Source organism: Dipteris shenzhenensis, chromosome 19 (genome assembly GCF_047967505.1).
Source record: "Dipteris shenzhenensis isolate YYH24624 ecotype China chromosome 19, Dip_SZ_1.0, whole genome shotgun sequence".
NCBI classification, from domain to species: Eukaryota; Viridiplantae; Streptophyta; class Polypodiopsida; order Gleicheniales; family Dipteridaceae; genus Dipteris; species Dipteris shenzhenensis.
The window spans coordinates 36,965,325-36,978,855 of record NC_141614.1 but is presented as its reverse complement, the minus strand read 5'-3'; the positions used below and the strand labels follow the sequence as shown (position 1 = coordinate 36,978,855).

The 13,531-nt window shown below is 45.1% G+C and overlaps 1 protein-coding gene and 1 pseudogene across 4 annotated transcripts in view; one reads left to right on the top strand and one right to left on the bottom strand.

The window, feature by feature from the left end:
• The window catches only part of ALA2 (aminophospholipid ATPase 2), a 127,508-nt gene that overhangs the window by 41,917 nt on the left and 72,060 nt on the right, over positions 1–13,531 (top strand). For 3 of the 4 annotated variants that reach the window (XM_087390376.1, XM_087390379.1, XM_087390375.1), the window contains one exon: positions 5,637–5,779. In XM_087390376.1, the coding sequence (XP_087246502.1) occupies positions 5,637–5,779 (143 nt within the window). The remainder of the gene's footprint in view (positions 1–5,636; positions 5,780–13,531) is intronic. The other variant, XM_087390378.1, reaches the window with a different exon arrangement.
• On the bottom strand, positions 6,989–9,784 carry LOC147890423 (uncharacterized; annotated as a pseudogene).

The window sequence follows — 13,531 nt, the reverse complement described above, 5'->3', positions numbered from 1 at the left end:
AGCATTCTGTATAACATGGACTTTTATTGCTTTACTGAAGACATCAAAGTTTTGTTTATGGAGGATGGTGGAGAGGTGATGAAAATGTATCATAATTGCTCGTGTCTAGAGGTCTTTGCAGTTATTTCTGTTACGATAAACAACCACTGAGATCTGTTTTATATCATTGCTTCTGTCACTAATTTTTACAGTTGTGCTTTTTAAAATGATATGTATCATGATATAAACTCCTTGGATATTTGCTTCTATGACATTTGAAGTTCAAACTGCCAACTGCTAAGCAGGGTTGTGGAGAGCAGGGAGCCTTGCTTCTATGCCGTACTGTTAAATGTAAGATGAACTGTTTTTGCTGCCATGAATATTGTTATGCTAGAAATACATTGCTTCTGTCAATAATTTTTACAGGTCTAAAATATGTATCATGATAAAAGCTGCTCGAATGTTTGCTTCTATAAAGCAGTTTTATAGTATAGTATTCAAACTCCAATGCACTAAGTTCCATGGTTGGTTCAGTTGGGTACCCACAGATTAGAGTCTTTGGGTACAATAGGTGTGTTCGATACTAAAGGTGCAATATGGGTTTGTTCCTCGTAGGCATGTCACTGAGAATATTGCAAATGTCTACATTGGGATAGACTATGCAAAATACATGGAGTTGATATTGCCAAGGCTTTTGACACGGTTCAATGGGATTTCATCTTGCAAACCATGAAAGCTTTGGGTTTTGGCACGAAAATGTAGCATGTTATTTACCGGCTGTACAATGACAATAAAGCTGCCTATATATTGTGTGGGGATATTTCTGAAAATTGCACTCTCTGTTGTTCGGTTCGCTAGGGATGTCCACTTAGTGCACTATTGTATGTGATAGCCATGCATCCAATGCTTCAATACATGGATCATCTATTGGCTATAAGCATGTTGCATGGACTGTAAATTCATGGAAGTCGCAATATGGTTATTCAAGCATATGCTGATGGTTCTTTTTTGTCTACATGTGAATTTTCAAAAGCCTAAGCTGTTACCTTTGCGTTCTAAAGACTGATATAGTCTTTTATGGTCGGGGGAAATTAATCCGCCTACTCAATTAGTTTGCCATCTTCGTTATCCTTTCGGATGGAGGATTACTCGTCGTCAACAAACTGACTGGGCACTTGCAAATTTCAAAATTAAAGAAAAAGCTTGATTACTGAAAATTGGCAACTTGGCCGTTGCATGTTCGCCTAAGGATAGTCCAATCTATATTGGTGGCATGTATTCAGTTTTATCTGTCTTTGATCATTGTTGGAAAGGGAGATCTTACATGCTTTATGTCAGCCATTATGGAAATTTTTTGGCGTTCGAAACATGGTCGGAAAAGTTTGAGATTGCTTTCAGTGCAACATCTTTGTTCGCCAAAGATGCATGGGGGCTTGAATATGCTCAACATCCATGTGCATATCCTTGCTCATAAGGGCAAAATGATGCTGCAATTTATGTAAGGAGATCAACCTTGGGCTGCCATGATCTGCTATTTGCTCTTGCGAATCACCACCTCTGCTTTTGGGTATTGGCAGCCCACTCAGTGGGATTTTCTACTTGGATGTATTGATGGCAAAATCAAAGGCTGTCCTTTTCCTTTGGCCTCCAGGATGTTATTTGATTCGAAGCATATTCTTTCCCACTTGGAATGGCTTTTCCGCTACTTTATGTAAGGCAATTCTTTGAGAGGTGAAAGTCTACATTTTTCAAAGGTCTTTGATCCTCCATTGGCTTTATAGGAACCTAGATGTTCCTACTTTATCAGTTTCAAAGGGATTTGCTCGATGGATGATGTAATTCATGGTGGTGGTACCATGATATCTTTTCCTCTTGCTGCCAAGCAATATGCTTTAGGGATGCGTCATCGTCCTTTGTGGCAAACTATTGCTCACATGCTTTTTTGTCGGTACCTCCACTTGAGCTTAAAGATAGGCTTGAAGATTGGACTCTTCATTGGTTTTTGATAAGGCAAACCACCTCTGGCATGCTAATCGCTTGGCACAGTGGTGGAGGAAGAGATTGAGGCAGCTTTGGAGCTTCAAAGTTCCTCTACTCCAACAGTTTTTTTTGTGGCGGGTGCTGCCAGGAATTTTTCCGTCTAGGCAGCTTTTGGCACACACACATATTGCTCCGGCTATATGTTACAAATATTTGGCTCCACAGGAATATGTGCCTCAACCCCTTTGGCACTCTCCACACACCCGTGACTTCTTGGGTCTTCTTCGGCAGCGTTTGAGAGCTAGATTTCCTACTACTAGCATTTTTGGCTTTTAGGGATTCATCCACGCAAACAAGGTTTGAGCTGTTTTCCATTTGGGTTCGTTACTGGGAATTTTGGACTCTATGGAAGGATAGAAATCATAGAGTCTTTGGTGGTCCAACGTTTCCCCCATTCCCTTTCTTCCGATGCTCTCTGCAGCAATCTTTCTTTGATTGTTTGCAGACTCGTTACATAGATTACAATGTATACTTGTCATATAGTGAGATCTTTTGCTGATGAACTTTTGAGCTCTTCATTTAGGGGAAGCTACAGTCTAATATAAAGCAATCACCCCCCAAAAAAAAGCGTGCGCGCACGTGCATGTGTTAGGTACTTGAACCTGAAACACTTCTAACTTTTCACACCCGATGTACCTGACAACCATGATGCTAGTTAGGGTTGTGGAGAGCATGGAGCGTTGCGTCTATGCCATAATGTTGTATGGAAGATGAGCTGTTTTTGTTGTTGGGGATATTGGTACACTAGCAATGCATAATTCGTTTGTCCATCTCAAAGCTCTCTAACCTGTCCTTTAAGTACTATATTGGATGTCCTATATTAAAAGGATAGATACCACTTTTTTTTGTTGCGTTTTTTTTGGCTACATTAACTGTGAGTTTGTTTCCTAGTTGTTGAAATGCCATCACAACAATTTGTAGACCTTTGGCAAAACAAGCTGAGGCCGATCGAACTATCTACTAGATTATCTTGACTAGCTACTCTCCAGGCACTTGGAAGTTTGTAGACAAGCATGCAGAATTGTTGGAGATACAATCCACATTCTATAGGGAATGAATTACTGTGTTTGAATCCTAGACTTGGTAAGAGATATTTCCATAAGTTGGGTAAGACCGGAGAAAATCCATCACCTTAGGTTTTGTTGTTTGGATGGCTAGATCGATTTGTGAATCTCTGGGTTAGTGCGCTCACTCGTGAAGAAAACGAGGATGGGAGCTATATTGGGTTTTTAAAGACCCGCGGAGTCTCTTGGGCACTGATGACGACATTAGTGTTGCTCTGCTTGCTAAGTATGTCTTCCTTTTGTTTTTCATACAAGTTTTTGTTTACCTCTTTTTTCTTCTCTTTCATTTTCTCTTTTATTTTCTGTGTAAATTTTTGATCTTTAGAACAACAAAAACTCTAAAATGATTGGACTTATTCTAGTCTTACAAAGGTATATAGGTAAGACTCAGAGAGCATCCATCACCTTAGGTTTTGGTGTTTGGATGGCTAGATTAAGTTGTGGAAATCTTTAGTTCATCGCGCTTAGGCGTAAAGAAAACTAGGATGGGTGACCTCCCGGGAAAGGGGAGATATGGCAACCCTCATCTAGTTTCCAATTTCTAATATGGTATCAGAGCTGGTTGTGAATTCGGGAGTTATAACCTCAACCGAAGTGTGGCTTGCGGGTGAGTGTTGGAGATACAATCCACACATCTAGAGAGAACCAATTTGTGTTTGAATCTTAGACTTGGTAAGAGAGATTTCCATAAATTGGGTACACCTTACGGTTTTGGTGTCTGGATGGCTTGATCAATTTGGGGAAATCTCTGGTTAAGCTCAGGCGCGAACAAAACTAGGATGGGTGACCTCCCGAGAAAGGGGAGATATGGCAACCCTCGCCTAGCCAATTTCCAACAGCAACTTATTCAAATGTGTGGGAACTGCATTGATCACCGATCTAGTCTTCCAAGTTATGGAGTTCGTCTAGACATTTGCAATGGTCGAATTGGTGTTTGATTCTGATGCATATAAGTTTAGATAATGAAAAGCGTAGTTTTTAGAACATGCTAAACGTTAAATAATTTGAATAACCATAAAGTGCAACTATTGAAGTGCTACATGTCGCTATATGATTAAAAACGAGATTTGAAGTTTGAACTATGAAAAGAGCTGCCCAAACCTTGATTCAGAGCCGTAATTTTAGCCACCCCCCCCCTACGCCCCCCCCCTCCCCCTCTCCCCCAACACACACACACAACCATAAAAGTAGTGAAATTGGTGTCTCTCCCCTAAGGGAGTCCAAGAAGAGACATGTAGCTGTAGATGTTTGCCAATACAGGTGGTGTACAACAAGAAGACATCTGCAGCCCTTGCTAATTGCCGTATTTGAGCAGGCAAAAATAACTCTCCCAGGTCTCAATGTAGCTCTCTCAGTGGACGACCCTCCGTGAGCCAGTTGAATGCATTGGAGTAGTCCCTCTTAGGGTTCCGATAAACGTCTCAAGCTCATCTATGTAGAGGCAGAACAAGCTTGGTGATAAAGGACAACCTTGTTTGACCCCAATGGTGCTCATGATCTCCTCTATCCACCCTGCACCAGTCCGAACCTACCTGGGACTCTCTCATAAAGTGCCATGACTGCCGAGATGATCTCTTGATCGTATCCCAACTCCTGTAGGCGCCTGATGGGTCGGACTCTTGGCACTGCATCAAAAGCCTTGCGAAAATCCACAAAGCAGCGATACACCCTCTGTCTCTGTGCCTTGGCCTTCTCGATGGTCCCCTTGAGTGTAAGTATATGGTCCATGGTCCCGTGATCTCTTGGAAGCCTGGCTGCCCCATGGCTTTGAATCCGCGAAGCTCTGCAACCAGTCTAACCTTTGCATCGAGTACTGATGCGTAGATCTTGGAGATAACATGTCCAATCATAATGGTCATGTTGTTTTCAGGACTCATGGGATCTCTTGCCTTGTGTATGGGTGTGATGGTGTTAAGGGTCCAGGTGTGTGGGAAGCGTGTGCAAACTGCTTCATTGAAGAGATTTGCTAAGATTGGGGCCAAGGTATTATATCTCAATGCAACGAATTCCATGCGTAGGCCCTCATGATCTTTTGCTCGGCCATTGTGAAGCTTCCGTGCTGCGTGCTTGACACCACCGGCTATGAAAAGCGTGCATGAAGTGGGGCGCGGTACATGTGCAAGGTCAGGTGCTGGCTGGTTAGGAACATCGTACAATGCGCGTGCGTAGGAGTGCCAGGTTTTGGTGTCTGTGAGAGGGGATGGGGCTCTCCGTTTGAGGAACCTCCGTAGAGATTGTTGTGCCATCTTTTGTGCTGTCGTCTCTGCATCTTTTGAATTGACGTATTTCATGTGCGCATATGTTATGCTGGCAAATGCATTTCATTTTGGAGCATGGTGATGATAAAAAATGATTTTGATTTACGAGGTCCTAATTATAGACTTGTCCATGGAGCGATTCTATATCTGGGTTGATTGTAAAAAATAATCCTACTATGGTGCTTTTCAAATTTGAAGGAGATCTCTGAACCCCTTTTTCAGCATTCATTTCATGGCTGCATCTTTAGAATCTATTTTAAGACTCTTGAGTTTCTTCTTTGTGTTGTGTGTGCAGCACAGCAATTAGTGAAGATTTGGGGCAAATTGAATTTGTTTTAACAGACAAGACAGGGACACTGACTGAAAATGTGATGGTCTTCAAGACATGCTGCATCAAAGGTGTCCACTATGGGCATGTGACAGGTGATGTGTTAGCAGGTATCACCTGAAAGGATTCTTGTTTGTAAGTGGGTATGTGTGGGGTGGGTTGTCGGGCGGGGGTGTTGGGTGTTTGTGTGTATGTGCACATGTATGGGACTGTGTCTGTGGGTTTGTGTGCGAGTGTACATATACATGTTTACCGCTGGGGTTTTGAAGGAGCCCTACAAGTTCTGAAGGGCATAGGTAGGCACAAATGACAAGCCATGAGTTATTTTTATCCATGTTGATGGGAATAGTATACAACCGTAGCTATGAGCATATGGAGCGCTGAATGCATAGCTTGCAGACGTCTTGACTTATGCATATATCTTTATCTAATTAATGCCTTTCTTTCCCGTAGAGTGCACACTATATTACTTTCTTGGCTTTCTTGACTTTAACAAGATCAATTGCTATCTACTTGTGGTGACTTTGGGCCAGCTCTTTCACACTTCATACAATTGTGGCTTTGAGCTCGTTATCTTTGTTATAACATGTCATGACACAATGATATTACCTTTTTAATAACTGGAAACTGCTCTGAAGTTGATCTTCTGTTGTGAATCATCTAACTTGTGAAATCATGTCAATGACATGGAAAAAGAACGGAAGAAGGCTATATGAGAGAAAGCTTAAATGCAGGAGCACATCATACAATGCATGAGGAAAAAACAGCACAAAATGAGCTAATAAAAAACCAAGGTGGAGGCTGAAAATGCCATCTCAACCCTGAGGGAGACTCAGAGAAGAAAGGAGATCCTCTCCAAACTCTAAAAAAAGTAACTCTCTTGGTAGTGGCTGCTCTGGAGGATCCCTGCATGCTCGCCCATATGGCCATCAGAGCATGGTTGACACGTACGATCATGTTCGGTGCGTGCCATTCGATATTAGTGCGGTACTAAACGAACTAAAAAATCTTAGGTGTACGTCCGATGGTACGTTCGATACAAAAAAAAAGGAGGGATATTTTAGAGTTTTAGAGTAAGTTGAAACACAAACATGTCCATGACTTGATTCTTGAAAGTTAAAACACAAACATTCTAGCATCTACATGTTGCATAGGTGCAATTTGCAAAACTTAAAAGAACCGAAGATATATCATGATTCGTGACATAAAGTAGTGAGTACAAAAAGGGGGACCAAGGTCTAATATAGATGGAAAAAGTTTTACAAAAAGCTTTACTACTACAGGCAAGAGCCTAGGGCCTAGGTCCTAGGTCCTAGCCTCTAGGTACTCCCATCACTGTCAAATCCAAGACTATGATCACTCTCACTAGAGGATGATGAGGATCCATGAGACTCCTCACCATAGTCACCCTTACTAAGAACATTGCTCTTCTCATCACACTCCGGCTCTCTAGCCACAGGGGTGTCCTCAGCAACGGATGTGGTTGATATGCTCCCGGAGCCGCGCCTCACATAGGTTCGGGGAGTTGATGGCACGGATGTCTTGATACGGGGTGTGGATGCTCTGCTACCACGAGTGCTACCAACTGGAGTGGTGACCTTTCTCCCAATGCAAGTGCGTGACACTCGTTGATCTATCTCCTCCAGCTCTGTCCCTGAAAATCTGGTCCTGCTTTGGATCGTGCTCTCTGGTAACACTTTTAAGCTTATCTGCCGATAGCTTGCACTCATCCACATTTACCTGAAAATTTGACGTGTGGACTGTAGTTAGAACTTCCTAGTATGGAAAGCAAATATGAGTTTACAATATAGGAAGTTGAAAAGTCTACCTGTCTAGCCATAGGCATCTCATGCATATTGCGTAACATACGTAAGTTAGAGCGACAATAAATAAGCCGCTCCAATTGTTTTGTGCTAAGCTTGTTGCGTATCTTTGTGTGAATGAGAGAGTAGGCAGACCAATTTCTCTCACATGCACCATAGGAGCAATCCTAATGTACATCAAGATTCAAACATTAATGTTAAGTAAACGATTTCAAGATTGAAGAGCCCAGAGGTATGAATTGAAATATTAGAGTGTATTGCGTTCTAGCCTTAGATTTCTAATTACCTGTGCAAGAACCCTCATAGCTACTTTTTGTAGATGACCAAAAAAGAGGTTTGACCAAGGAGTCCCTCTTTCAACACACAGTGGAAGCAAATGCGGTTCCCCTCTGGTCATTGTAGTTAATAAGTTCTTGAAGAAATGGACCATGCTTGTCCTCATGCAAGGCTTTAGGAAGATATGCATCTCTATCAGAGGCCAACTCCGAGTTCGTAAAGACAGAGGGGTCCTTGAAAGCGGGATGCATGAGGGAAGCAAAACCATGGATGGGTCGTTTCATCCACTTCCACCTCTTGTTGACATGAAAGAGGATATCATCCTGCTTTGGTGTGGTATCCAAGATATCACTAATATCCAAAGCATAACGATAAGTTAGAGTCTAGACTCGAGATTATTAATTAACATTCAAACTCAAAGAAACAAGATTCGATATTAGGATTGTAGGTTTATAAGTTACCATGACGGACTAAAATCCGTATCTAGAATGATGGAGGCGCTAATCTCTGCAATGGCTTCTTTCATGAAGTGATGGAGAAGCCCCAAAGTAGCCCCCTCCATGTTCGACATGCGTAATACCTTGTACAAGGGTGTAATGGCAATGACAATGGCCTTCACCCCTTGCCAAAAAGACTCTTTCAAGCAAAGCCGTTGAATGTCTTTGGCATCTTGTTGAGTTGCATTCGACTCTCCTTCAAGCCATTCTTTATATACAATTCATTGGACATGACCGTCTTTTGGACCTTGTTTTGAACATCATAGAGCCGCTCAAGAAGTAGCCACATAGCAGCAAATCGTGTCTTTGATCGCTTCTTGAGCTCCAAGTCGGAGTAGATACGAAAGATGGCAGAAGCTTGTTTTTGGAGTTGATGGGTCTTTACCCAAGGCAATTTACCAATGTCCTCCATGAGAAGGTCAAGGCAATGACTAGCACATGGAGTCCACACTATTGAGGGGAACTCCCCTTCAAGCATGTGATCCATGGACCTACAATTGGAGGCATTGTCCGTTACGACTTGCACCTCATTTGGGGGACCGACTTACATGACAAGTTTCAGCTTGTAAGATTCAAGGAGTAGATTTGCTTATGGAGATCAAAAAATATAAGAAGCTAGCTGCCACATGACTCTCGAGTCTCAACTTGCCTCAAGTATAGCATCCCGAATGTGACGATAGATAAAGGAGGCGGTGGTTTTTCTTCCCTTCTCTCCCGCATCCACAGCCTGCAAGAAGTATGTGCCAAGAGGGCAAGAGACAAGAATGTTGATGATGCCTCTCTTCTTTCTATCACACCATCCGTCGGAGAGAATGGAGCATCCATACTTAGCCCACCTGGCACGCACGGGCTCGAGAGATGTGTTGATTCTCTCCCTCTCTTCATCTAGCTTCTTGGTACACATGTTGTTGTAGCTAACTCCATCCCACCCTTCACATGGACCAACCGAGGCTATGGATTTTACCATTCTTTGCCACCGGTCACATCGAAGCACATGGAAAGAGAGATTGCACTCAATGATGGTGCGTGCAATCTCTATTTCAGCTTGTCTTTGCTGCTCCTTCAAGAATGACAATGGACTGGAGAGGCCATCCGTGGCTTGGGCAAGAGTGGCTTGCCTCCTCCTTGGTGCATCACTTGTCTTCGTTCTCTTTGATGCCGTACCGGAGGACATAGTAGCCCCAGCGGAGGCAACGGAGACGGATTGAGAGACCTCATCCTCTGCTTCGGATGAGGAATTATTTGGGCACACCATCTTCTCTCGTGCCATAGAGGTCTTCTTCCTTGGCTTGAAGGGTAAGTACTTTTGACAACAATCTTGAAAAATGTCATTGGGAATCTCTATGCATGGCCCGCATTGCCCACTCAACTTACATAAATGAATAAGAAGGCGGGCCACACTACCAGTTTGGGCCATGGGATAATACTTACAACTCCACTTGCAAACATTGGACTTCTCTTTCACTCTCTCAAAGTAAGCACAATGCAAGGAAAAGGCCTCATGAATAGTTGGTGGCATTGCGGGCAGCGGGGGGGAGAGAGAGAGAGAGAGAGAGAGAGAGAGAGAGAGAGAGAAGGACGAAGAGGCTTGAATCTTGATGCTTGGAGAAAGGGAGAGAGATGGAGATGGAGAGGGAGAGAGATGGAAATGGAGAGGAGCTTGATGGAGATGGAGATGGAGATGGATAGGGAGAGGGAGAGGGAGAGAGAGATGGAGAGGGAGAGGGAGCTTGATAAAGGGGCCCAAGGGGATGGAGAGGGAGAGAGAGAGAGATGGAGAGGGAGCTTGATGGTGAGGCCCAAGGGAGATGGAGAGGGAGAGAGAGAGAGATGGAGAGGGAGCTTGATGGAGAGGCCCAAGGGAGATGGAGAGAAGCTTGATGGAGAGGGAGATGGAGATGGAGGGGGAGCTTGATGGAGAGGGAGAGGGCGATGGAGATGGAGGGGGAGCTTGATGGAGAGGGAGAGGGAGATGGAGATAGAGAGAGAGCTTGATGGAGAGAGAGAGCTTGAAGAAGAGGGAGCTTGATGGAGATGGAGATTGATGAAGATGGAGAAGTGATGGAGAAGGGGGGGGGATGAAGAGGGAGCTTGATGGAGAGGGAGGGAGAGGGAGAGAGAGAGAGATGGAGAGGGAGCTTGATGGAGAGGCCCAAGGGAGATGGAGAGAAGCTTGATGGAGAGGGAGATGGAGATGGAGGGGGAGCTTGATGGAGAGGGAGAGGGGGATGGAGATGGAGGGGGAGCTTGATGGAGAGGGAGAGGGAGATAGAGATAGAGAGAGAGCTTGATGGAGAGAGAGAGCTTGAAGAAGAGGGAGCTTGATGGAGATGGAGATTGATGGAGATGGAGAAGTGATGGAGAAGGGGGGGGATGAAGAGGGAGCTTGATGGAGAGGGAGGGGGAGAGGGAGGGGGAGAGGGAGAGAAAGAGGAAGATGGAGATGGAGATGGAGAGGGGAGAGGGAGAGGGAGATGGAGAGGGAGGGAGAGGGAGATGGAGAGGAGGTGGGCAGCGGGCTGCTTGATGGCTAGGGAGATGGAGAGGCAAGAGTGCTTGGTGGAGAGGGGGAGGGGTATATATGCAGGTTTGGAGGAGAGGCTGGCCCCAACAGTAAAAAATGGGCAGAATTTTTCAGCACGACCGCGGAAATCTGAAAACTATGCCAATGGGACGCTCTGGAGGGCCTCCAACCTCTACTGCTGAGCTGAAGCCTCCGGCCATTTCTAACTGTGTAGCGAAAGAAGGGGAAGCTCTTCTCTCGGTGCCCCTCATCAATCCATTCCCACTCCCTTGGGTGCCACTGCAAGAACCTAATAGGGGAACCACCATACAGCCAGAGTCTTCAAGACCCCAGCGCAAGGAGAATAGGATCGGGATCAAGATACCACTGTGAGTCCCTGTCCCACTCCATGAAACCTGCAATCCTGATAGGTTGAAATGCAACCTCCAAAAGAATATCATCAGAAGACTTGATAAGTCTGCCTCCCGATTGAACATCAAAGACTAGGGTATCCTCATATGCATCCTGCAGTGCAATAATTTGTTAACAGAATGCCCGTCCCCGAAAACGCTCCCTACCAAGTGGACTCTGTGAAGTCTCTGATCCTCTGGAAGTCTCATAAAGGCCTGCCAAGCGCCTACTGTAGAAGCAGGTCCCCTCTCCCATCTAGACCACTGCATATAATGTGACTCCAAGTAACCTGCCATGGTCATCCAAAATCGAGTTATTCCACCTGAGTGGCTAGCCGTCTATGAATTTCTTCAGGAGAGGTAGGTGGAACTCTGCGAAGTGTGTTTCTGAAGCAGCCCCAAGCTTTCAGAACAGCAGCCAAGGGGGAGATTTGAGATGGGCTGAAGTAAAGATTGTAGGCCATCTTCTGGTGGTTCTAGTGATGTCCTATAGGCCATGGTATGTGCCTTGTAGGCATAAGTGTAGGCACTTATAGTGTTAGTGCCTTTTAGGCCACATAGGACACTTAGTCCTATGTGACACCTAGGACACTTAGTCCTAGGTCTAGGTACAAGTACTTTGTACTTGTATGTTTTTGATCTATCTAAGACTTTGATGTGACGGCTGTTCTACTACGACTCCTTGCTACCTGCAGTCTCTCTCTCTTCTATCCGATCCTACAGTGGTATCAGAGCAGGTATTGCTCTTGTCTTCCAGCTCTCCTCAGCCCCCCGAGTCCTCCATTGCTCATTGGGGGTCTGTTGCTCTGCTGGTCGACACATCTCCAGCTGCTGCAGCTTTTTCGAGGTCTCCTTCAGCACCCGTGGCCATCATTTGCCATTTTTCTTGTGCTACAGATCCAAGCACCCAGCTTCCGCAATCTCATGCCACCGTACAGCCTGCACACCAGACATCCGTACTGTGACGTACGGATAGTCGCCGTACACTGCGCTCCGTACTGTCACGTACATCTGCGATCCGTACACTGCGTTGTACCTGATCCATACACTGCGATCCGTACCTGTGCCGCTGTACAGCCACGTGTGAAGACCCACCTACCATGGCCTATAGGGCATAAGTGTAGGCACAAAGTGATCGCACGGCTTCTGTTGTACGGAAGCACAAGTCGTCTCCAACGTTGTACGGCAGGTCTTCACGCAGCTGTAGGCGGGTCTTCACATGTGGTTGTACGGCGGCACAGGTACGGATCGCAGTGTGGCCTATAGGGCATAAGTGTAGGCACAAAGTGATCGCACGTGTGGCGCATGGCTTAAGTTGTACGGAAGCCTGGTGTATAGAAGCACAAGTCGTCTCCAATGTTGTACGGCAGGTCTTCACGCAGCTATAGGCGGGTCTTCACACGTGGCTGTACGGAGGTATGGATCGCAGTGTACGGAGCAGGTACAACGCAGTGTACGGAACACAAAAGTACGGCGACGCAGATGTACGTGACAGTACAGAGCGCAGTGTACGGCGACACAGATATCCATACGTCACAGTACGGATGTCTGGTGTGCAGGCTGTACGGTGGCGTGAGATTGCGGAAGCTGGGCGCTTGGATTTGCAGCACAAGAAAAATGGCGAATGATGGCCACGGGTGCTAAAGGAGACCTCGAAAAAGCTGCAGCAGCTGGAGATGTGTCGACCAGCAGAGCAACAGACTCCCAATGAGCAATGGAGGACATTGGGTGAGATTGCAATAAATTGGGTCACATTTGCAAAATCTCAGCAAAATTTGGGGCTTTTCTGCATTTGCCCTCTTTTTGGCCTATTTGCCCTCAATAAATTTGGGGCTTTTGCCAAATTTGCTGTTTTTTGCAGTGAACATTGCCTGTCACAGTCACATTTGGGTCAGATCTGCATTTGCCCTTTGATTTGGGTCTGAAATTTGCAGATATTTGCTGTCATTTTTGGGACAGCCAGCTTTTTGCAGTGATAGCCTTGAGGCTTTTGGGTTTTCAGGTCTTTTTCAGGGTATCACATTTGCTATGGCTGGGAACAATCAAGATTTATTTGGAGTTCTTCGTGAAGATGATAAGTTAGATGGCACCAACTATCCGATGTGGTCTTATCTCATGAAACATATTCTTGTTGCAAAGCATTTGTGGAATATTGTTTCTGGGGCTGATCTGAGGCCAGCCAATCCTCTCAATCCAAGTATATTGGACAGCTCCTTGATCGTTTTCAGTTTGAGGATTGCAAGCCAATCTCTACTCCAGTGGACCCTGGCTTCAAATTTTCAGCTCATGATGGGAGCCCACCATGTGATATCACTCTTTATCAGCAGGTTGTTGGATGCCTTATTTATTTATG